The 25259-nt window shown below is 40.0% G+C and overlaps 1 protein-coding gene across 1 annotated transcript in view; it reads left to right on the plus strand.

The window, feature by feature from the left end:
* Positions 1 to 25259, plus strand: part of LOC126412408 (coatomer subunit beta) — a 109124-nt gene that overhangs the window by 37784 nt on the left and 46081 nt on the right. The window contains exons 6-10 of the mRNA XM_050081992.1: positions 7492 to 7629; positions 16921 to 17113; positions 21305 to 21453; positions 23242 to 23382; positions 23464 to 23598. Of these exons, the coding sequence (XP_049937949.1) occupies positions 7492 to 7629; positions 16921 to 17113; positions 21305 to 21453; positions 23242 to 23382; positions 23464 to 23598 (756 nt within the window). The remainder of the gene's footprint in view (positions 1 to 7491; positions 7630 to 16920; positions 17114 to 21304; positions 21454 to 23241; positions 23383 to 23463; positions 23599 to 25259) is intronic.

A 25259-nucleotide genomic window follows, 5' to 3' on the forward strand; every position in this document is an offset into this window, starting at 1 on the left:
TACATTGACAACATTATTCTCCAGTGGAATTGTAGCAGTTTTTTCCACCACCTGGCTGAGCTGTTGTTGTTGTTGTGGTGGTCTTCAGTCCTGAGACTGGTTTGATGCAGCTCTCCATGCTACTCTATCCTGCGCAAGCTTCTTCATCTCCCAGTACCTACTGCAACCTACATCCTTCTGAATCTGCTTAGTGTATTCATCTCTTGGTCTCCCTCTACGATTTTTACCCTCCACGCTGCCCTCCAATGCTAAATTTGTGACCCCTTGATGCCTCAAAGCATGTCCTACCAACCGATCCCTTCTTCTAGTCAAGTTGTGCCACAAACTTCTCTTCTCCCCAATCCTATTCAATACCTCCTCATTACTTACGTGATCTACCCACCTTATCTTCAGCATTCTTCTGTAGCACCACATTTCGAAAGCTTCTATTCTCTTCTTGTCCAAACTGATTATCGTCCAAGTTTCACTTCCATACATGGCTACACTCCATACAAATACTTTCAGAAACGACTTCCTGACACTTAAATCTATACTCGATGTTAACAAATTTCTCTTCTTCAGAAACGATTTCCTTGCCATTGCCAGTCTACATTTTATATCCTCTCTACTTCGACCATCATCAGTTATTTTACTCCCTAAATAGCAAAACTCCTTTACTACTTTAAGTGTCTCATTTCCTAATCTAATCCCCTCAGCATCACCCGATTTAATTTGACTACATTCCATCATCCTCGTTTTGCTTTTGTTGATGTTCATCTTATATCCTCCTTTCAAGACACTGTCCATTCCGTTCAACTGCTCTTCCAAGTCCTTTGCTGTCTCTGACAGAATTACAATGTCATCGGCGAACCTCAAAGTTTTTTATTTCTTCTCCATGGATTTTAATACCTACTCTGAATTTTTCTTTTGTTTCCTTTACTGCTTGCTCAATATACAGATTGAATAACATCGGGGAGAGGCTACAACCCTGTCTCACTCCTTTCCCAACCACTGCTTCCCTTTCATGCCCCTCGACTCTTATAACTGCCATCTGGTTTCTGTACAAATTGTAAATAGCCTTTCGCTCCCTGTATTTTACCCCTGCCACCCACCTTCAGAATTTGAAAGAGAGTATTCCAGTTAACATTGTCAAAAGCTTTCTCTAAGTCTACAAATGCTAGAAATGTAGGTTTGCCTTTTCTTAATCTTTCTTCTAAGATAAGTCGTAAGGTTAGTATTGCCTCACGTGTTCCAACATTTCTACGGAATCCAAACTGATCTTCCCCGAGGTCCGCTTCTACCAGTTTTTCCATTCGTTTGTAAAGAATTCGCATTAGTATTTTGCAGCTGTGACTTATTAAACTGATAGTTTGGTAATTTTCACATCTGTCAACACCTGCTTTCTTTGGGATTGGAATTATTATATTCTTCTTGAAGTCTGTGGGTATTTCGCCTGTATCATACATCTTGCTCACCAGATGGTAGAGTTTTGTCATGACTGGCTCTCCCAAGGCCATCAGTAGTTCTAATGGAATGTTGTCTACTCCCGGGGCCTTGTTTCGACTCAGGTCTTTCAGTGCTCTGTCAAACTCTTAACGCAGTATCTTATCTCCCATTTCATCTTCATCTACATCCTCTTCCATTTCCATAATATTGTCCTCAAGTACATCGCCCTTGTATAAACCCTCTATATACTCCTTCCACCTTTCTGCCTTCCCTTCTTTGCTTAGAACTGGGTTTCCATCTGAGCTCTTGATATTCATACAAGTGGTTCTCTTCTCTCCAAAGGTCTCTTTAATTTTCCTGTAGGCAGCATCTATCTTACCCCTAGTGAGACAAGCCTCTACATGCTTACATTTGTCCTCTAGCCATCCCTTATTAGCCATTTTGCACTTCCTGTCGATCTCATTTTTGAGACGTTTGTATTCCTTTTTGCCTGCTTCATTTACTGCATTTTTATATTTTCTCCTTTCATCAATTAAATTCAATATTTCTTCTGTTACCCAAGGATTTCTTTTAGCCCTCGTCTTTTTACCTATTTGATCCTCTGCTGCCTTCACTACTTCATCCCTCAGAGCTACCCATTCTTCTTCTACTGTATTTCTTTCCCCCATTCCTGTCAATTGTTCCCTTATGCTCTCCCTGAAACTCTGTACAACCTCTGGTTCTTTCAGTTTATCCAGGTCCCATCTCCTTAAATTCCCGCCTTTTTGCAGTTTATTCAGTTGCAACCTGCAGTTCATAACCAATAGATTGTGGTCAGAATCCACATCTGCCCCTGGAAATGTCTTACAATTTAAAACCTGGTTCCTAAATCTCTGTCTTACCATTATGTAATCTGACACCTTTTAGTATCTCCAGGATTCTTCCAGGTATACAACCATCTTTCATGATTCTTGAACCAAGTGTTAGCTATGATTAAGTTATGCTCTGTGCAAAATTCTACAAGGCAGCTTCCTCTTTCATTTCTTCCCCCCAATCCATATTCACTTACTGTGTTTCCTTCTCTCCCTTTTCCTACTGACGAATTCCAGTCACCCATGACTATTAAATTTTCATCTCCCTTCACTACCTGAATAATTTCTTTTATCTCGTCATACATTTCATCAATCTCTTCATCATCTGCGGAGCTAGTTGGCATATAAACTTGTACTACTGTAGTAGGCATGGGCTTTGTGTCTATCTTGGCCACAATAATGCGTTCACTATGCTGTTTGTAGTAGCTAACCCACACTCCTATTTTTTTATTCATTATTAAACCTACTCCTGCATTACCCCTATTTGATTTTGTATTTATAACCCTGTAATCACCTGACCAAAAGTCTTGTTCCTCCTGCCACCGAACTTCACTAATTCCCACTATATCTAAATTTAACCTGTCCATTTCCCTTTTTAAATTTTCTAACCTACCTGCCCGATTAAGGGATCTGACATTCCACCCTCCGATCCGTAGAATGCCAGTTTTCTTTCTCCTGATAACGACGTCCTCTTGAGTAGTCCCCGCCCGGAGATCCGAATGGGGGACTATTTTACCTCCGGAATATTTTACCCAAGAGGACGCCATCGTCATTTAATCATACAGTAAAGCTGCATGTCCTTGGGAAAAATTACGGCTGTAGTTTCCCCTTGCTTTCAGCCGTTCGCAGTACCAGCACAGCAAGGCCGTTTTGGTTAATGTTACAAGGCCAGATCAGTCAATCATCCAGACTGTTGCCCCTGCAACTACTGAAAAGGCTGCTGCCCCTCTTCAGGAACCACATGTTTGTCTGGCCTCTCAACAGATACCCCTCCGTTGTGGTTGCACCTACGGTACGGCCATCTGTATCACTGAGGCACGCAAGCCTCCCCACCAACGGCAAGGTCCATGGTTCATGGGGGGCTGGCTGAGCTATGACATCTTTTAAAATACCTTCTGCATTGCGCTTCAGGAGACTTGGTTTCCAGCAGCTCGGGCCTCGGTTCCTCTGGATATCAGGGGTATTATAAGAATCAATCTACCTATGATAAGGTGTCAAGCAGAGTTTGCACATACTTTTTGGACACACTATCTAGCAAACTTGTATCATTTAATACAGCTTTGGAGACTGGCTGTTTGGGTAAGGGCATTTCGGGATATGACCATCTGCAATGTTTTCCTCCCTCCTGATGGTGAAGTGGTTCAGAACATATTGTTTGCATTGATTTCTCAGCTCTCACCACCTTTCCTAATCTTGGGTGATTTCAATGCCCACAACCCTTTGTGGGGTAAAACCATGATCACTGACTGCAGGAAAGACCTTGAAAACTTACTGGTGCAACTTTACCTTTGACTCTTGAGTCCTGTTACCCCCACACAATCCAGTGTGGTACTTGGAACTTTCAATTTGTAGCCCTTGTCTTCTCTAATCATTTACTGGAGAGTCCGTGATGACCTGTGTGCTAGTGACCACTTCCTATGCCTCTCTCTGTGCCACCCACTTGGACGTCTGCCCAGATGGGCTCTCGACAGTTCTGAATGGGGTGCTTCTGGCTCTGCTGTCAAACTTATCTCCCAGCCCGGTGGAGATATCAGTAAGGCAGTCCAGAGTACAACTACAGCCATTCATTCGGCAACTGATCTAATGATTCCCTGTTCCTCGGGTCTGCCATGGCGGGAGACAGTACCTTGATGGTCATAAGAAATTGCAGAGGCGATTAGAGATCATCGGCGGGATCCTCAACACCATAAGCAGCACCCATTGATGGAGCACCGTATTGCCTTTAAGCATCTCTGTGCCCAGGTCTGTCACCCAATAAAACAATGGAAGTGAGAATGGTGGGAACAGTATCTTTCAACAGTCAGACCATGTACCTCTCCTTCGCGGGTTTGAGCTAAGATCAGACATCTCTATGGATACCAGGCACCTGCAGGTGTATCAGGTGTATCCTTGAATGGCACTGTCTACACTGACCGAGACGCCACTGTTGAACATTTTGTTCTGCATTATGCTCAAGCCTCAGCGTCTGAGAATTATCAACCTGCCTTCCGCATTTTAAAAGAGCAGGTGGAGTGGAAGCACTTACCTTCTGCTACATTCCACCTATAGCCATATAATGCTCCATCCAGTGAGTGGAAATTGGTCAGTGGCTTAGCCCATTGTCCTAATAGAGCTCCACAGCCAGACCGCATCCACAACCAAATGATCAACCTCTACTGGTCGATTGTCAGCGTCATATCCTTGCTATCTATAACCACATCTGGAGCGAGTTCAAGTTCCCATCGCAGTGGTGAGAATGTGTCGTCGTCCCAGTGCAGAAAGTGGGTAAGCACCCTCTAGAGATGGACAGTTATTGCCCAATAAGTTTCACCAATGTTATCTGTAAGTTGCTCAAATGCATGGTGAGCTGGTGAATGTGTTGGCTTCTTGGGTCTCGGGGTCTTCTGGCTCCATCCCAGGTGGTTTTCACCAAGGCTGTTCCACTACTGATGATCTGGTTTATCTGGAGTCTGCCATCTGAACAGCTCTCTGCCCAGTGTCAGCACCTTATAGCTGTTTTCTTTGACCTGCAAAAGGCTTATGACACCACATCCCTGCTACCTTACATGAGTGGGGTGGCTGGGGTCTGCTCCCGATTTTTATCTAGAACTGACTGTCACACTGTATGTTCAAGTTGGTACTTCCCAGAGTACCCCAATATTCACTGCATTGCTCTGTACTGAGTGTCCCTCTCTATCTAGTAGCCATCAATGGTCTAACAGCAGCTGTGGGGTCCTCTGTATCACCCTCCTTGTATGCTGACAGCTTTTGCCTCCACTATTGCTGTGTCACTGAACGTCAATTGTAAGGCGCCATACAAGAGGCACAGTCGTGGCCCCTCACCTGTGGCTTTCAGTTTTCAGCTGCCAAGATTCTCGTCATGCACTTCTGTCGACATTGTACTGTTCACCCACAACCAGAACTTGACCTCGATGGCCACCTACTCAATGTGCTGGAGACGTACTGCTTTTTAGGATTGGTCTTCAATTCTTGGTTGGCTGCGCCTTAATACACTTCGGTGCCTGAGTAACACTAGCTGGGGTACAGATCGCACTACTCTTCTGCAGCTTTACAGAGCCCTTATACAATCCTGTCTTGATTATTGGAGTCTGGCATATGGTTCAGCATCACCCTCAACAATGTGGATACTGGATCTGATACACCACTACGGGGCTCAGCATGCAACAGGAGCCTTTTAAATAGTACTGTGAACAGCTTACTAATGGAGGCTGGGGTCCCTCCATTTCGGGTCAGACGACAACAGATTTTTAAGTATGCCACCCACATTTGCAGCTCCCCCAGGCATCCGAGCTAGTGTCTCCTCTTTCCAAACATGGAAATCCATATCCCATAAAGGCAGCCCAGATTGGGGACTACGATTGCAATCCACATCCGGACCACCCCCCCCACTCCCCCTCTGAACTCCAGCTGTTTCCTCTTCCACCTGCCTACTCACCTCCACCTCCATGGTATCCTTCGGTCACAGCTTCAGCTTGACCTATCGAGAGGTCCAAAAGAATCGATTTCTCCCTAGGCCCTCCATCACTGGTTTTTGCCCATCCTTGGTGCATCCTGGAGTTTGGAAGCAGTCTCTACTGATGGCTCAATGGTTGCTGGTCATGTGGGCTTTGCTTATACTCACATGGTACATACTGAACTGCGATTTACTGGTAACCAGTTTGGTCACCCTATCAGGAGGTTCATTTCCCAGGATCCCAATGTGGGCCGGGATCCAGATGAAGGAACACTGAGCATCCCCATTGTTCAAGGGCATACAGGGAATCCTGGACAGCAATGCTCAAGGGACGGCAAGGGTAATATTGGTTGAGAGCTTTCAAATTGCTCAAGATGTTGCTGCAGATGAGAAAGGACCCACCGGTGCAGGAACGAGTATGCCCAAGAGGATGAAGAGTGGCCACCAACTCTACAGTGAAAACACTGCAGCCATCTGGCAAGGATATTGCGGAGACATGGCCAGTCTCAGTCTGGCATACAGTTTTAATCTGCCAGGAAGTTTCGTATCAGCGCACACTCCGCTGCAGAGTGAAAATCTCATTCTGGAAATTTCCCCCAGGCTGTGGCTAAGCCATGTCTCCGCAGTATCCTTTCTTTCAGGAGTGCTAGTTCTGCAAGGTTCACAGTAAAGCTTATGTAAAGTTTGGAAGGCAGGAGACGAGGTACTGGCAGAAGTGAAGCTGTGAGGACGGGGCATGAGTCATGCTTGGGTAGCTCAGATGGTAGAGCACTTGCCCGCGAAAGGCAGAGGTCCCGAGTTCGAGTCTCGATCTGGTGCACAGTTTTAATCTGGTGTAGATATATTTGCACCCTCAAGTTTACATTACTTTAGGAGATGCTTGGGCCAGTATGTCACAAGTATGTGAACTCGGAGCACACTGACATCAGAAGACACTCACAAGAACTGAACAACAGCTGTCACATAACAATATTTGTTTTTAGTGGAGAGTATATGTGTAGATTAGATGTGAATTAAAAAAAAAAAAAAGAAAAGAAAAGATCTTGAAGCTACTCCATTAAAAGTAATATGCATTTAGAACAAGACAGAAATTTCACATTTAAGCAGATAAATTTACTAATTTGGTTTGAGAGAACGGAAAAGAAAATGCGCGATTTCTAGAAGGCCAGTTCAGTAATAAAAGAGCATATAGTTGAATGGACTCCACGTGTCAGAAGTTGGATTTCATACAAGGTGACAGCAGTTTAAAAATTTTCTGAATCACTTGGGAGTTTCTGTAATGTATATTTTCTTAGTTAAAGTAAAGGTCATCGACAAGTAGCTAGCGCGAGAGAGATATACTAAGTTGTCTTTAGTTGTGAATGAATTAAAATGCATGAATTCAGTATCAAGAGTGCAGCTAAAATGGTTTCATTGTTTTGCATAACATTTGGCAACATGACTGGATTGGTTTTCACAAGAAATGTGCTGTGTTTTGCAATATATTTTTACTGAATATGCAGTACGTACTTAGTGCTCACTTCCCTGTTCTCTGTTCCTTAGGTCTGTCATGCCAATCCCTCAGAGCGCTCCAGATTTATTCGGTGCATATATAACTTGCTGAATTCATCGAGCCCTGCTGTTCGATATGAAGCAGCTGGTACACTAGTAACACTGTCCAGTGCCCCAACTGCAATCAAGGTAACTGCAAGAATAAGTAAATACATTGCCTTTGTGACTTACTTGTTTCTGTCTGTGTTTTACACTACAGCGTAATATATTAGCACTTTTATTCATTTGTGTGCAGACACTGCCAATGTTAGTGACCTTCCTTACCAGAAATAAAGGATATAAATTTGCAAAACTTTTTTGTTGCTTGCTCCTTCATCTGTGATCAAAACCTCTTTATTCGTCATGTTGTCTCTCATCAGAAGACATGATTTTGCGACAGAGTGCTTAAGTTCTGAGGTACAGTATTATTTTCATCAAATGATCTATTGTTCAGCACCTCACAACTATCCCAACAAGAGTACCGTATTTACTCGAATCTAAGCCACACTTTTTTCCGGTTTTTGTAATCCAAAAAAACCGCCTGCGGCTTAGAATCGAGTGGAAAGCAAGCGGAAGTTCTGAAAAATGTTGGTAGGTGCCGCCACAACTAACTTTTGCCGTCGAATATATGTAGCGCTACACAGGCATGCTTCATAGGCACAAAGATAAATACTGGCGCCAAAACCTCTGCATCAGTAAATAAATTTAAAAAAAGGTAGAAGACGAGCTTTTTTTCTCAACCAATACATTTTCATACATTATCCAACAAAGTAAATACAAATTCCGTATTGTTCATCTTCGAATGCAGCAGAATTTCAATGTACTACGAAAATCCGACTGGCAAGACTTTTTGGGATGTTTGTCAATATGGCCAACTCTACATTTTGAATTTTTTCCTTCCTGTGAGAAGAAATGGTTGCTAATAGGAACTTTTATGAATCGTGAATCACATGCAGTATTCTCTTCACCATAAGAATAATACGAATATAAACATTTTGCCATGTATTCTTTCGCGTTTGCTGCTATCTCATTTAAATCCTGTCTGCCTAATAAACTACGAAACTAGGAAGAATATACATATTGTGTCATGTTTATATTCATATTATTCTTATGCCTAATAGTGATGCAGTCAGAAATGAAGCACGGCAACTGACTAGATTTTTAAATCTAAGATGACTAATTTCTGTGCAGAATTTGATGTACTAAAGAAGCGGCCGCAAAGATTTTCAAACGGAGAAAAATTTTCGCCTAACTCTCGTTCAGAACATGTTGTATCATACGCAGTCTACTATTTGGTTCTTGTTGATCATTATCAAAGAAAGCAGCAGTCTAAGTAACAACAAATACCAGTCTCTTGCCATTGTTTCGCTGATGAAATGATTCCTCTCTTTTTTTTTTAATTGTATGTGACGGTAGCGCACACAAAAGCAAGCCATGCCGCGAGCGGCAACAGGCCGTAAACACACACTATCAGAATGCGACAAACAATGCATGACACAGTACAGTAATGAATTTTCAGCTTAGACTAACGTAAACACCTATAACAAAGAAAACGGCACTTATGCGATCAAAGCAAAATAAGCAATCGATTCAAACCAGACGAAGCACGTGAAAAAGGAAGGGTACCCGTATAAATACGGACGGAGCGCCTGACGCATAGCAAGGGCTACCTGGTAAAGCTTAACTGCTAAGCTTACGACTCGAACCAAATTACTGTAGGTGTATCGTCATTCATTCGACCTAAATTGTGTCTCATATTACAATGGACCAACTTTGTTTCGATTTGGAGGTGCAGCCTAAAACTTTTCTCTCTCCTTGAATTTCGAATCTCAAATTTCAGGTGCGGCTTAGATTCGGGAATTTTTTTTTCCTTTATTTCGAGTCTCATTTTTCAGGTGCGGCTTAGATTTGAGTGCGGCTTAGATTCGAGTAAATACGGTAGTACAGTCATTCCACTGCCATGTGAGCTCAAATAGATATTTTTCCAAATGCTTTTCTGGCACCTGCTTCATCAGTGGCTTATTTCTCTTGTTAACAAATGGCCCATATGCTTAGTGATTTTGTTTTATTTTGCACTGATTTCCAGTTCATGATATAATAATACAAACTGTGAACAAGATGTCCATACGATCGTGTTCTGAACAGAAGATGACATTCCAGTCAATGGACAACCATGCCAACAATGATGTCAGGGCACCTATGAAACGAGGCAGTGTTTGCCGGGTAGCCCCTTATCCACAATCACTGTGTACACAGTCACAGATGCTGCAGTATGACACATAGAAGATGCCTACCAGACTCTGTGGTAGAGGGCCAGAGAAAGAAAGGAAGTGGGACAGTCACAAACTGATGTGGTCCTATGGCTGAGTGTGACTCATTCTGTGGTTTTTCGGATGTGGCAACAGTATATAGAGACCGAAAATATATCCTGAAGACCAGGGCAGGGCCAACCACATGTGACTTCAGAAGAGAGAACCGTTATTGGCTGTAAGGGCACAACGGCACTGCTTAGTACTGCACAGCAACTGGGATCTGACCTCGCAGCATACACTGAATATGTTCTATAGAGGGAAACAATGTACAGAAGGCTTCGGCAGAGTAGCCTTTGTTGTCTGAGACCTGCTGATGCTTCGTCACAGGAGCGAATGTCTACAGTGGACTCATCAGCTTGCCATCCAGACAGTCGAACAGTAGGCCATTGTTTTCTTCACAGATGAGTTCTGATTTAGTCTGGAGAGGAAACAGTTACGGCAAAGTTAAAGCAATTTGAATCTATATGTCCTTAGATTGTTACCTGTGACAGACACATAATGTACTGTATGCTATTATAAGCATGTATTTAAAGATTAAAATTGTAAGAAACCAAATCCAGAACAGTGTGCCAAGGCATCAAAATCATTTGCTTAGTGCAGTGAAACCCAGGAAAAGGGCAAAAGGAAGTGTGTATCACATTTCGAACATAAAATAATTAGAAATGCAGGGTGTATACAATCCGGGAAAAACCTGGGAATTTTTTCATCCAGTAAAAAACTGGGAAAAACCCGGGAATATTTTAGAATTCTGGGAAATTTTCATTGTTTTCAGTTACATTTTTGTAATTTTGACTGGTAAGAACCGATACTCTAACAAAGAATATTACTGTGTCCCGCTACTGCAGAATAATACTTTAGCAATAAAACATGAATGAATTAAAAAATGAAAATAAAACTTAAACTGCAAAGTATATGCGCCATATACAGCAACAAAACAAAGTGCTCATACAAGCGTCTGCCAACAACAAAACATGTCAAAGGCTTTAGGAAGAATATACAATGATTCGTAACAACAAATTGCCTCCGATGAGAATGACGTCACAACTTTTTACATTATTCGTTTTAGCAGTTACAAGAAGAATCATGCGCGTGCGCAGTTGAGTAGTACCTTCTCCCGCTTCTGGCTACAGAAATGTGGCTGTTGGGTGTGTAAGCAGCCGCAGGTTCGAATGTCTTGTTTCTTTTATGACCTAATGTAAGATCTTTTAATGTTTTACACGTACGAACATACGGCGCCCTTCGACATCGTAGCTGCGCAAGCACGGTGACGCCCGTCATCTGGCGCTCTCTGGCAACTGCAGAAACGAACCTATTTCTAACAGATCGCGGGAAAATATTCCGAAAGGTGGTTTGAAAAGCGTTACTATCAAAGAAAATTTCCTTTTACGCAAGTTGAACTACGTATGAGAATGTACGTTGAATTTCTTAAATCAAAGAGCGTTTGACTCTCATTTAAAAATAAACTCTTTGATGGCAAGCCATTTAGATGAATTTCGAGCCCAGAAGAACAGACATTTATGTCGTTATTAAAAATTTTAATGACACATTTGTGTGATATATCTTAAATTGTAATACTTGCATAAAAGACTAACATTATATGTGAAATCTTTGCTTCTCTTCTACCTTATTAATCTTATAGACCAATATTATAAGTGAAGGCTTTACTTTTCTTGTAGCAACAATGTATATTTATTTAAACCATTAACTTCTTCTGTTTGTGTGTTCGCGCTACTTAACAGTGATGTTGCTATTGGCTGGCTTCATCACGTGTCATAAGCTCTGAATACCTGGTATCATCAGCTGGTGAAAATCACGTGACATGAGCTATGACTGGCTTACAAAAGCGCATCGCAATCTCAATTTCAATGCTTCGGAAAGTAACATGCGCTGTTTGGTGGAATTCGGATTTATACTTTCGTGATACGAAAATATGCAGCGTACATGTTACTGCACATCAAAGATCTTTCCAAAACGTTTTTTCCCCCTGTGTTTCATTTTCTAAAGCGCCAGTAATTCTACACCCGTGTATAAAACCATAACCATTCTAAGGATGGATAAGTTATACAGTTTCGAGAGAAAATGTACTGTCAGTTAACAGGGAAAAAGTATGTTTTCACCCAGGAGAAAATGTATCTTTAACCAGGAAATCCGGGAGAAATCCAGGAATTTTTTTTCTTTGTCCGCGTATACACCCTGAAATGTAACTCTGCATTATGGTGCATCATTATAAATAAACTTGTGACTACATAACTACTGATATGTGGCAAGTGATGTTTAGCTAGAAAGCAACATTTATGACTGATGATAGCGTACACTCAGTCTGAATAGTTATTGTAGTACATGGCTTGCTTGCCTAATGAAACACAGACATACTTTATTTATTTGTTTATTTTTTTAATCAGTTTATTATTTAGCATCATGGGCCTAAGTTAAAATATCCAAAAATAGTTTAAAATATAACATTCTCAATATTTAAAATGTGAACAGAGATAGTTTGGTACACAAAAACGGGTGACAGGGTGTAAAACTCACATGACGGTAAAATTATTATATATAATAAAATGTTTTATTCTCGTGTCATGGTCTGAGAAAGTCTTACTGCTTGTGGCTAAAATGGGTGCAGTGATAGGTTGAAATTATGGTGTGAGGTAGTGTAGCATAAAATATACTACCAGTGGCGAACAAAAAAAAAGGGGGGGGGGGGTTGCACTCGGTCATCTTATAGTGGCAAGACCAAGGGTAAAAACAAGTGATGATATTAAATATTAAAAATTGGAAGATATGTTATTTGACTTATTAATGTAGGACTGTTTATAGCATAAAAAGCACATAGAGCATAATGGACATCTGGAAAATATGTTATTTAACTTATTAATGTAGGACTGTTTATAGCATAAAAAGCACATAGAGCATAATGGACATCTGAAAACTATGTTAAATGTCAGCATCCTTAAAAAATGGGAAGGTTGAGATAGTAAGACCAACATAGATTTATAAAGATGTCAAATATAAGATGTAAGTGAATGAAATAATGATGCACCATCTGGTGGAGCTATATTTGTAATTATTTTACATCCAAAATGTAATAAAGATTCCCTCCTTTTTCTGGATTTCGCCACACTCTGCTGTCGCAATTGATGCCTTGGTACACTGCTCATTCTGGATTCAGTATTTTACAATTCTATCCCGCGTCAGGCCATCCTGATTTAGGTTTTCCGTGATTTCCCTAAATCACTCCAGGCATATGCCGGGATGGTTCCTCTGAAAGGGCACGGCCGACATCCTTCCCTAATCCGATGAGACCGATGACCACGCTGTCTGGTCTCATTCCCCAAACAACCAACCAACCACAATTCTGATCTTAATATGTTTATAACAACATACAGTACGTTATGTCAGGATAATTGTACAACACATTGACACCTGTAAGTACAATTTTAGGCTGTCTGTTGTAAACTACTGTTTTTTATGTAAGTAAGCCAAACTTATACTTTTTGTATCTTTGATCTGTAAGGTCAAAATTGGCCAGTCTTGCAAGATATAATAAATTGAATATTTGTCAAAAAAACAGCTGAGGTGGAAAAAAATTCAAAGTGTTCTTTAAGAAATATACAGCTGTGATATCCCCCATCAAGAAAATGATTGAAATAATACTTGTTTTAGCAGCAGACTATACATTTTATTTTTGATCTACAGGGTGTTTCAAAAATGACCGGTATATTTGAAACGGCAATAAAAACTAAACGAGCAGCGATAGAAATACACCGTTTGTTGCAATATGCTTGGGACAACAGTACATTTTCAGGCAGACAAACTTTCGAAATTACAGTAGTTACAATTTTCAACAACAGATGGCGCTGCGGTCTGGGAAACTCTATAGTACAATATTTTCCACATATCCACCATGCGTAGCAATAATATGGCGTAGTCTCTGAATGAAATTACCCGAAACCTTTGACAACGTGTCTGGCGGAATGGCTTCACATGCAGATGAGATGTACTGCTTCAGCTGTTCAATTGTTTCTGGATTCTGGCGGTAGACCTGGTCTTTCAAGTGTCCCCACAGAAAGAAGTCACAGGGGTTCATGTCTGGCGAATAGGGAGGCCAATCCACGCCGCCTCCTGTATGTTTCGGATAGCCCAAAGCAATCACACGATCATCGAAATATTCATTCAGGAAATTAAAGACGTCGGCCGTGCGATGTGGCCGGGCACCATCTTGCATAAACCACGAGGTCTTCGCAGTGTCGTGTAAGGCAGTTTGTACCGCCACAAATTCACGAAGAATGTCCAGATAGCGTGATGCAGTAATCGTTTCGGATCTGAAAAATGGGCCAATGATTCCTTTGGAAGAAATGGCGGCCCAGACCAGTACTTTTTGAGGATGCAGGGACGATGGGACTGCAACATGGGGCTTTTCGGTTCCCCATATGTGCCAGTTCTGTTTATTGACGAAGCCGTCCAGGTAAAAATAAGCTTCGTCAGTAAACAAATGCTGCCCACATGCATATCGCCGTCATCAATCCTGTGCACTATATCGTTAGCGAATGTCTCTCATGCAGCAATGGCAGCAGCGCTGAGGGGTTGCCGCGTTTGAATTTTGTATGGATAGAGGTGTAAACTCTGGCGCATGAGACGATACATGGACGTTGGCGTCATTTGGACCGCAGCTGCAACATGGCGAACGGAAACCCGAGGCCGCTGTTGGATCACCTGCTGCACTAGCTGCGCGTTGCCCTCTGTGGTTGCCATACGTGGTCGCCCTACCTTTCCAGCACGTTCATCCGTCACGTTCCCAGTCCGTTGAAATTTTTCAAACAGATCTTTTATTGTATCGCTTTTCAGTCCTTTGGTTACATTAAACCTCCGTTGAAAACTTCGTCTTGTTGCAACAACACTGTGTTCTAGGCGGTGGAATTCCAACACCAGAAAAATCCTCTGTTCTAAGGAATAAACCATGTTGTCTACAGCACACTTGCATGTTGTGAACAGCACACGCTTACAGCAGAAAGACGATGTACAGAATGGCGCACCCACAGACTGCGTTGTCTTCTATATCTTTCACATCACTTGCAGCGCCATCTGTTGTTGAAAATTGTAACTACTGTAATTTCGAAAGTTTGTCCGCCTGAAAATGTACTGTTGTCCCAAGCATATTGCAACAAACGGTGTATTTCTATCGCTGCTCGTTTAGTTTTTATTGCCGTTTCAAATATACCGGTCATTTTTGAAACACCCTGTAAATAGTTTATTGTATTGTACACATATCTAGACAATGTTAAATTCGTAGTGGAAATAATCTCAAGGCTGTGGCTAAGCCATTCATTCTCCATGGAATGTTAGTGTAGCAAGGTATTTAGGTAGGGCATTTCTGCAGAAAAGCAAAGGTCCTGCATTTATTTCACTGTCTGGTAAACTGTTTTAATCAGTGAAGTAAATGAGAACTTCACAGCCTTGTAAAATTACATGTTAAGGTACGCATCATAGGTGTGAAAACTAGGCAGTATAACACCAACATTTTATTCCTGAAGTATGGAACTGAACATTGTGCGAGAATATATTCCATCATTTCAGTGTATTGTATTTGGGGTACAATACCTTAATCACATACTCCAAAGACTATTTGTAGTCTTATCCCTATAGCACTCAAGTAGCATGTGTTTGAACACAGTGAAATTTTGTGTATAAATGTCATAACCTCTACAGCAAGGAACGTGCGCTCTGTATATATAAAGTTTGGCAATAACACACGTGACATAATTTTATCTACATTAGACTGTCAAGAGTAACGTCTGTAACAAGGAATAGTGTGTAGATGTCCATGTCATCCTCACTTTTTTTTTTTTTTTTTTTTTTTTTTTTTTATTTTTATTCTGTAGTTATAGTTCACGGAAATGACAATCTAAGCCTGCAGCACATCGCGGTGACATGACACAATAGTAGACTGCACACAAACTGTAACTGGTACAATGTTTGTAAGAGCAATTTTTACCACATTTCGAACGTATTTAGTTTTTTTATTCACTGACATAATTAGAATGTATTACAACACGGAGCTTCATCAAACGTTGTGGAGATGTTAACACATTATGAGTGTTAAATTATGTAACTTTCGTTTCAGTTTGAACTAGTGTCCATCATCATCAGTATGATTCGTCCTCATCACAGACACACATACTGTCTTATATTCGTTGTAACATGGAAGCAAGCATCCTCTGAATGTTACTTCGAGGTATTTATTGCTCTTTCTGGAACACATACTGTGTCAGTTTATTAAGATTGCTGATATGTAAGTAATCATCTTCCCATCATTTCCCAGACATGCTCTCTGGGCGACAAATGAGGGCACTGGACAGGCCAGTTAACGATCTGTACATACCTCAAAATATTTGTTGCCTGAACTGCACAGTGGGTTCTTGGCATCATCGTTCTGAAACATGTCATTTGGTACTCTGGTCATGAAGAGTATGACGGTATGGGTAAACATTCTTGGCACTTAGTGACAAGCACTCAGCCTTCCTTCAGTAATTACAAGATCAATCATATTGTCTCATCCAACAGGTCAGTTCAGCCTTCCTACAGTAATTAGCAAATCAGTCACATTGTCATAGCCAATAGTTTTCCATGCCATGCTTCCAGTAGTCGGAGAGGTACTGGTCTCTAGAGTTGCAGCTTTGTGTCATTCACCTGACCATCAATGGACACACTGGCATTGTTCTGACTGCACTCAATACCGTGTAGGCCTCTCTTGGCCATTGTATGGTGTCAGAAGTAAATGACACACGGCAGCTCGAGATCTCCAGTGCTTTGTTCCCGACTGTTTGTGATGGCACACTGCCTGTAAGCTCTACCAGGTAGCAATTGTTGTCATAAATGAATCATTCAATGCCCATTTAAAGTACAACAAAAACAAGTACCTACTTGTCCTTTCTGCACAATTGCTAGTGCAATACACTGATCAGGAGTTATCTATTCACCCATTTCAAGAGTACAGTGCATGGTATTTTGTTTATGACTACTTTTCATATGGCTTCTTTGCATACTGGAAGGAATAAATTGGACATTATGATACTCAGAATTTATATACTGCATTTAAAAATAATGATTTCTTAAAACTTGATGTTTACAGGCTGCTGCATCTTGCTACATTGAATTGATAGTGAAAGAAAGTGACAATAATGTGAAGCTAATTGTATTGGATCGCCTCATAGCTCTGAAGGAGCACCCAACACATGAAAGAGTGCTTCAGGATCTTGTGATGGACATACTACGTGTTCTCTCAAGTCCAGATCTTGAAGTTCGTAAGAAGACACTCAACTTAGGTTGGTATTTATAGCTGCATCTGACGCTGATTTAATAATTTTCTTTTCTGTCCCAGATTCACTCCTTTACCCTCGAAGATGATACTGTGGGGTAGAATAATTTGTGAATTAACCAGTGTTGTATCATCTGCATAGCAAATAAATGATTGAGGTCTTACATAAAGTAAAGTTCTGCGACATAGTTGCAGCTCGGTACTTAACTTTAGGAGAAATGTCAATGCTGCCAGCAGACACAAAGAAAAGTAGGCGCACTATTCTAGCCTTTGTAACTATTGGGTCTTTTCTCGGATAGGTGAGAGGGATGCACCTGTTGTGAGGACAAGGGTAGACAAAGATGAAAGTGTGGTGGGGCCTATCAGAGGGAGTAGCCCCCTACCCCTCCTTTTATCTTTGTCACCTCTCTTCGTCCCAAATGATGGGCCATTCATCATTCTGAGGTCTGAGTGACTTGCCCTTGGTTTTTAACCTTCCCTGATCCATCCTCCTCTCATCCCTGAGGGAAGAACTACTAGTTCCGAAAGCTACGATAGTGTGTGTGCTTTTGTGTGTGTCTGTCATTCAGTATGGACATTTGTCCTAAAGGTAAGTATTTGCCAGCTCTTCCATATCATAATGTTATAGTTTCCTTGAGAATTATTGCTTTTATACAACTAACTGGGCAAATCATTGACAGCAAAATCGAAAAAAAAATTATGCCAAAACTGAGCCCTGCTGTACCCTTGTCTTTACTGCCCTCACAACAGAGTGCCTCATTTTTAACTGATATAAATTGTTCACTGTTACTTGAATGTGAATCAGTTACAGTTACTGAGGAGTTACTTAGCCTATGGTAGTAAAGCTATACCAAAAGCGACACTGTCACAGACCACATTAATCACACAATACTTGAGACACCTTGCTTTTGTTTTCAAATGCAGTCACTGTTTAATTAACAGTTTCAAGGATAGTGATGATAGTATTCTTCCTCTATTGGAAACCATACTGACTACTGGAGAGAAGAGCTTGCTTTCCAGGGTAGTTGTACAGTTGATGGTACAAACGGGAGTAAAAATTTTAGAGAATAGTGAGATAATAGAATCAAGTCAGTAGTTTTGTGGGAGGTGCTGTCTCAATTTTATATACTTGTTTGAACTCAGAAATTTTCAGTGACTTAGGGAAAATTCTAAGCACTTATTAAATGACAGTATTTGTTATAAAAGTCAGATGTATTTTTTGTGATTATAGATATGACATTCCATACTTTGGAGTAAAGAACATGGAAACAACTTTTATCGCATCTCTGGGTATGATAATGTTCTAGTAGAAACCATACTTCCCAGGCAACTCTGCACCAAGCAAGACAGCTGCATGTGTGTGTGTTGTGTTGTGTTGAGTTTGAACCTCAGTTCAGTTACTGAGTTCAGAAAGTAGTCACTGAAATCGTATGGGTTAAGTGTTGTGTCTTTATGCAGTATGGTTGTGTGGTGGGGGTGGGTGGATAGGGGGGGGGGGCACACGCATATGCATGCCTGCACTTGCTTAATGAAATCTGATGCTGCTCTGCAGTTGTTCGGAGCACTTTCAGTATACTGTTCACAAGCTACTCTTATAGACAGAGTAAGTCCGTCTTTGTAGTGTTTGTTACACTTCAGGTAGGCCCTCTACATGATGTTATTCCACTTGACCCCCACCTTCACAAAAGCTTTTACAAATTTTAAATATGGTGAGCATCTCCTCCCTAACGTGAGAGATATCATAACGGCATTTCACTTTCTTCTTTCAATTGGACCGAACAAGGTGGTGTAGTGGTTAACACTTAGGGCTCATATTGGGAGGACAACGATTCAGATCTCCATCCAACCTTCCAGATTTAAATTTTCTGCGATTTCCCAAAATTGCTAAAGACAGATACTAGAATGATTCCTTTGAAAGGTCATTGCCAGTTTTCTTGCCCATCCTTCCCTAATAAGAGCTTGCGCTCCATCTCTAAAGACTTCATTGTCGACAGCATTTTAAACACTAACTTTCCTTTCTTCTTTCCTTCTTTTAATTGGATATTTGGGGCAGGTGTTCTTTAAAGTGTTGAAAAAGAACAACATAAATTAATAAATGTTTACAATAAATAATAAAATACAATTTACGCAGTACTCTTGTAATTTTGAATTTCATACGTGTGGCTGAAGTAGAGAGGATATCATATGTAGACTGTCAATGGGATGAAAAATGTTTTTGGAGAAGAGAAATTTTTTGTTAACATCAAATATAGCTTTAAATGTTAGGATGTCTGTCCTGAAGGTATTTGCCTGGAGTGTAGCCATGTGTGTAACTGAGACATGGCAATAAACAATTTAGTCAAGAAGAGAATAGAGGCTTTTGCAATGATGCTACGGAAGAATACTGAAGATTGGGTTAGTAGATCGTACAACTAATGAGGGGGTACTGAATTGAGATGGAGAGACGAGAATTTTGTGTTACAGCTTGGCTAAAGGAAGGGATTGGTTGATAGGATACATTCTGGGACATCAAGAGATCACCAGTTTAGTATTGGAGGGAATTTTGGAGGGAGGGGGGGAGGAAGGTAAAAATCGTAGAGGGAGATTAAGAGATGAATGCATTAAGCAGATTCAGAAGGATGTAGATTGCATTAGTTATTCAGAGAGCAGTCTTCGGACTGAAGATTACAGTAGAATTGTCACTTTAGAGGAGGAAAGACTATAGACGAAAAATACTGTCTTTTTGTGAAATTTAAATACAATAGACTCTTACTAATCTGGCCATTCCTAGCACATATGGCTGTCGCATTAGCGGAAGTGGTAGATTATTTAGTGTGTCTAAAATTTGATGTTAACACATATGGATTATTCTTTATGAAATCCAAAGACACATTTGTAGAAAACTTAGTCCTTGAGTGTGTTTCTATAGAGTAATATCACTCACTATGAAATGTCCCAAATTTTTAGTTGACTCAAAGATGATATGTGGCAGCAGCATACTGTATCACACAACTACTTTACAAACGTTACAACAGTACTGCCTGTTACTGGTTGTTGGATAATGTACTCCAAGAAGATATTTGCAGCTTCAGCACCATCTGCGTGAGATATCATCATTGTCTCTCCTCCTACATCCTTTTCTTCATCACTTTCCGTCATAACTTTCCTGTATGCTTTTGATTATCTCTTCATTAGGTTAGTGTTTTGTCATAAATAGTTTCTTGCCCAGCACTATACTCAGCAGCAATGGCTTTCTATAAAGAACTTCAGTTCAACTTATCTCTAACTTGGAGTTTCCACTTGAGGTCTAAAATAATATGATTCCTTTTAGATGATGTGAGACTGAACTGTACAAGCCACAATTTCACACAATAATTCATTATTGTATGCATCATTTCTGCTTGAGCAACTTCAGGCTGGATGTGGATGGGATTACTGAGAGTCTGGACAACGGTCTGATGGATTAGCTAGAGTTTAGTGCAATAAAAATGTCTCCAGTTTTGACCCAGGGGCCACCTTATCTACCACATGTTAATATTGTCCTTTCTCTAACCTTTAACGTATACAGTACATTTCTCAGTACTAATTTGCATGTCTATCTCTAAATGAGAATGTCATTCACAACAGATTGAAAGAACTAGTAGATCATGGTCAACAAGACATACACCTCCCACATTACTTAGTTTTTACACATCTCTTGAAAAGTTAAAAATAATAATGTTTTCTAGAGAAGCGTTACTATGAGCTGGGCAGTAGTTCATTCAATACAATTTTAAAGATCTTACAGATTCAAAAATATCTTTTGCGATATGTTGGTTCTGGTTTGCTTATTTCTGTTAAAGTCACCACATATGATATTTGTTTTGTGTTTTAGAATGCAAACTTTAAACTTGAAGATTGACGTTTTGCATTCATTGTTGAAAAATTATATGCTGTGAAACTCTTATATTCATATTCATTGATAATGCATAGTTAATTAATATATTTCGTGTGCATGTGGGACTTATATTGCAGTTTCTCTAGACCTTTAGTTAAGAGAAAGGAGGAAACGTTACAGGTTGAGAAAATGCATGCTTTACTAAAACTTCTTGAGAATTCTGATAATACCGTAATTATCAGAATGTAGATATGTTTATCAAGCAACTCACCATTATAAGTTGTCGCTATGCATTTAATTTAATTGCACGTGTATGTCCTTGACTGATTTTCAAATTTGCAGCAATGGACCTTGTTTCGTCTCGCAACATTGAGGAAATGGTGCTTGTGTTGAAAAAAGAAGTAGCTAAAACTCATAATGTGGTGGAGCATGAGGACACAGGAAAATACAGACAGCTTCTCGTTCGCACACTTCATTCCTGCTGCATCAAGGTATGCAACACTAGTGTCTACTCATAAAAGATTGGTTGATGAGTGGAAACAACTGAAAATGTTAAAATGTTAATTTCAGTGGAATTCTTCAAAAGCAGAAACAAACTGAGAAAAGGAAGACAAGGAGGTTTAATTAGTTTGTGAACTGAAGTGATATGAAGAGTGGTTAATATTATGTGATTCTAAAGAAATATTTTTGGTATCCCCCCCCCCCCCTCCCCGCTCCCCCACTGCTGCAGAATAGAACATGTTTCCTTTTGAAGATTTGCACTGAAATTAACATTATTAGCTAATGTATAAAGAGCTTGCATGAACTTTTTTTTTCTAAAAATTACAATAGATTATTAAGTGTGAACTAAGAGATTATTGAAAAAGCAAACAAATAAAATTTAAAACACTCAGTTTTGATTAACATTATTTACAGCAAATGCTTGAAGTTCCTGCCTCCAACAGCACATAGTAAGTGCAGCGGGTAATGCCAGCCACAATAACACAGCAGCAGCGTAGTCAGACGAAACCGGGCTGCCAGAAATGCTCCAACCTTCTGTACACCCGTCGCTGATTGGCTATCGTTTTATGTTCATAGCCGTACTATGGTGCATTTCACACTTATGGTTATCTGGAAAGTTTTGATTGATTCCCCATCCCCTGTTGCTCTAACATTATCAGTTTCTTTTTCTCCACTGTGTAGGATTTCAAAAATATTCATGACTTTAAATTTAATGATTTCGTAGTACAGCGTGAAACAGTCAGAGCGATGTTGGAGGCATTGAAATCCCATTCTGCAGGATGGTACTTCAAATTTTACTGTGGCATTCAGATTTAGATTTTCCATGATTTCCTTCAATTCAAGGGTGGTTCCTTTGAAAAGGACAGAGCCAGTTTTCATCCCCAGTCAGAGCATGTGCTGCATGTCTGATGAACTTGCCATCCTTTGTCCTCAAGCCAGAGTCCACAACTTTATTTTCATACAAGAAATGTCAGTCTTACTTCAGCTGTTGTAGGTGTTTTGACAATGTCAATACAAATTGACCAGTGCTAATTAGTACTGACAATACAAGAAACCAAGGAGCAGTTTGCTTTTCCCATTTATATTATGTGCGCCATTGGCTGTCGTAGCGACTGTGTTGGTACCATGGAAGAACATGGTCTCTGTGGATTCACTTAGGTGCAATCTGTGTCTTCAAGTGGAAAGGACATTATATTGTTCCATTTGCCCAGCCACTTAAAAACTGTAATTATTACAAAATAATACATTTCACAGATGGAAACGTTAAATGCTCAGTATGACTACTAATTTTAGATGAAAAATCCATCTTGGATGAATAGTTCATGTCATTTGTGTAATTTAATTGCAGGAATGTACAGATGCCCTACCAGGTCAGTGTATTATTGTTTGCTTCTTCACCATAACTTGATTTCCTGTGGCATTAGTAAATTATTACCATCATAATTCTCTAAGTATTATTGGCTTGTGGTTTTATTGTTCTGTTTAATTGCCCCTCTATTCTTGACAACATCTATTCCTTGTAACCTCTTTACTCAGTCTCATATCTTTCCTGTCAAAATAACATGTCTTACCAATATACCTGGATATTTGATCACTTTCTTCATATCCCTCACTTTAAATTGAAAGTTTGTTGATACATGCGTGTCCTGGGTACTATAGATCCAAGATATTTGTAGACTAATGTTACACCAAAAGGCTTGTGACCTACTTAACTCTGTGCAGTATATTGATGTTTCCAGTGTGAATGAGAAATATACATTTAAATATTTCTCATTTAGTTTCCAGATGTAGCAGCTACTGTCATCCCAGTTTTGATTGAATTCTTGTCAGATACTAATGAACTTGCTGCCTCTGATGTTCTCGTGTTTGTGAGGGAAGCTATACAGAAGTTTGAAGGACTTCGGCCATTGATCATTGAGGTAAAATGAAAAATCATTTACCTTCAGTACTATTTCCTCATTTCTGTAATATATTGTAGAAACATTTACTTTGTCTTGCAGAGGCTTTTAGATGCTTTCCCAACAATTAAGTCAGTGAAAGTTCATCGTTCAGCACTGTGGATTCTTGGCGAATATGCAACTACACCAGATGACATTCAGTCTGTTATGAACCAAGTGCGACAAACTCTCGGAGAGGTAAGATAATGTTCGAAGTATTTGCAATTATAGTTATAATAGTTCCTCCTTCCTACTTACGGGAAACTAAAAACGGACTGTGTGACATGAAGAGTATGATACTTTTTTTTCTAAGTGATGTGTGACTACAGTTCAGTCTGAATTTTAATTTGATTCTGTAACTAGAATTTTTCACAAACTTTTTAAGTAATGTCTTAGATTCTCAATGTGTTTTACCATTAAAATCTGTATCATTAAACCAGAATCCTATTGTATTTCCATGATGAGTACTGACACTAGATGCGGGAAAACAGAAATATGCTATATTCCCTTCCACTGTGATTATGTTAACATTGGGTTATGTAAGATGGTGAAAAGGGGTTTGGAGGCTTTTGAACTGAAAAGCCAACCTCTTTCACAGGAACTCCTACTTATAAAATTGAAGAATTCTTTATGTTGGTTACATTTTATTTATTTGATAACTGGCCTCAGCTGCATAGCCATCGTCAGATCTATAAGAGGAAAATATAAACTTAGGTATTTCAGAACTTATGAAACATCAACAGAGCATATAAGGAAAATCAATAAGTTAACTACCTTAAAAAGAGCAGTGATGCACCAGATATGTAGTCGTAAACTGAACATGTAGTTGTGTAGAAGGTGAGTAATTCTCAACTAAGGTAAAAACAATTACAATGGTTGTCATTAGTGGAAGAAAGGCAAACAGATTTTTAAGTCAAATATTTTATGAAACACAACTAAATTTCAGAAAGTGGAACAAAATGTAAGGTTTATACATTTGGCAGTTACATATAACAATTTTTAAAACTAGGTTAAATATCAGAAAAAAATGGGAAAGATAGGTTCATTATGCCTGTCAGCGACTGAACGCATCATCAGTGTAATGAGTAGCAATCTATCTTTCCATATTGTTATTCCATCCTGGACTTTCTATTGTTTAAGTATAAGAAACTATCATGCAGTGGTAAATTTCTTAGTATATCAGATGAGTATAATTTAATTTGTAGTGATACCCAGAGACTAAGGTTATGAGGCCTGTGGCTCTACCAACAAACTGAGTTTTTCATTTGGTACCACTGTTGTTTATGGCAGTAAGCACTGAAATGAATGAGTGGTAACATTCATCAGTACAGTAGTGTCCCAACTCTCATTGAGCTGGCTGTTACAGATGAATGCTGTCATTCCATCTCCCATTATGTGTGAAGTACATGCTGTGATACACTCCCCAAATGCCAAGGGCATGAGTGCTGCCACAATTCATCACAGTCATGCTAGTGTATGGGGAGAAGGTTATGTCATGGCAACATCTTACAACATGGGTACAGAATTTCACTTTCGGAGGAATGGAAATTCACAATGAAGAGAGACCTGGATGCCTGTCCATTGCGACCGATGAACTGGTGCAAAAACTTTAAGAGCATATTCATTCTGATTGCTGTGTGACCAGTGATGACCTGGATGAACTGTGGACCATTGTTCATGAAATCTTGAGTGATCAATTAGGATATCGCAAGTTGTGTGCACGATTGGTTTTTGGAGATGCAGAATGCAAAATCAGCATAGGCAAGACCATGCTAGAGTTTCATGATCATTTTGCGAGTGACAGAGAGACTTTTCTGTACTCCATAGTGATGGGATGAAACTGTGGTTTACCACCATAC

Source organism: Schistocerca serialis, chromosome 7 (genome assembly GCF_023864345.2).
Source record: "Schistocerca serialis cubense isolate TAMUIC-IGC-003099 chromosome 7, iqSchSeri2.2, whole genome shotgun sequence".
NCBI classification, from domain to species: Eukaryota; Metazoa; Arthropoda; class Insecta; order Orthoptera; family Acrididae; genus Schistocerca; species Schistocerca serialis.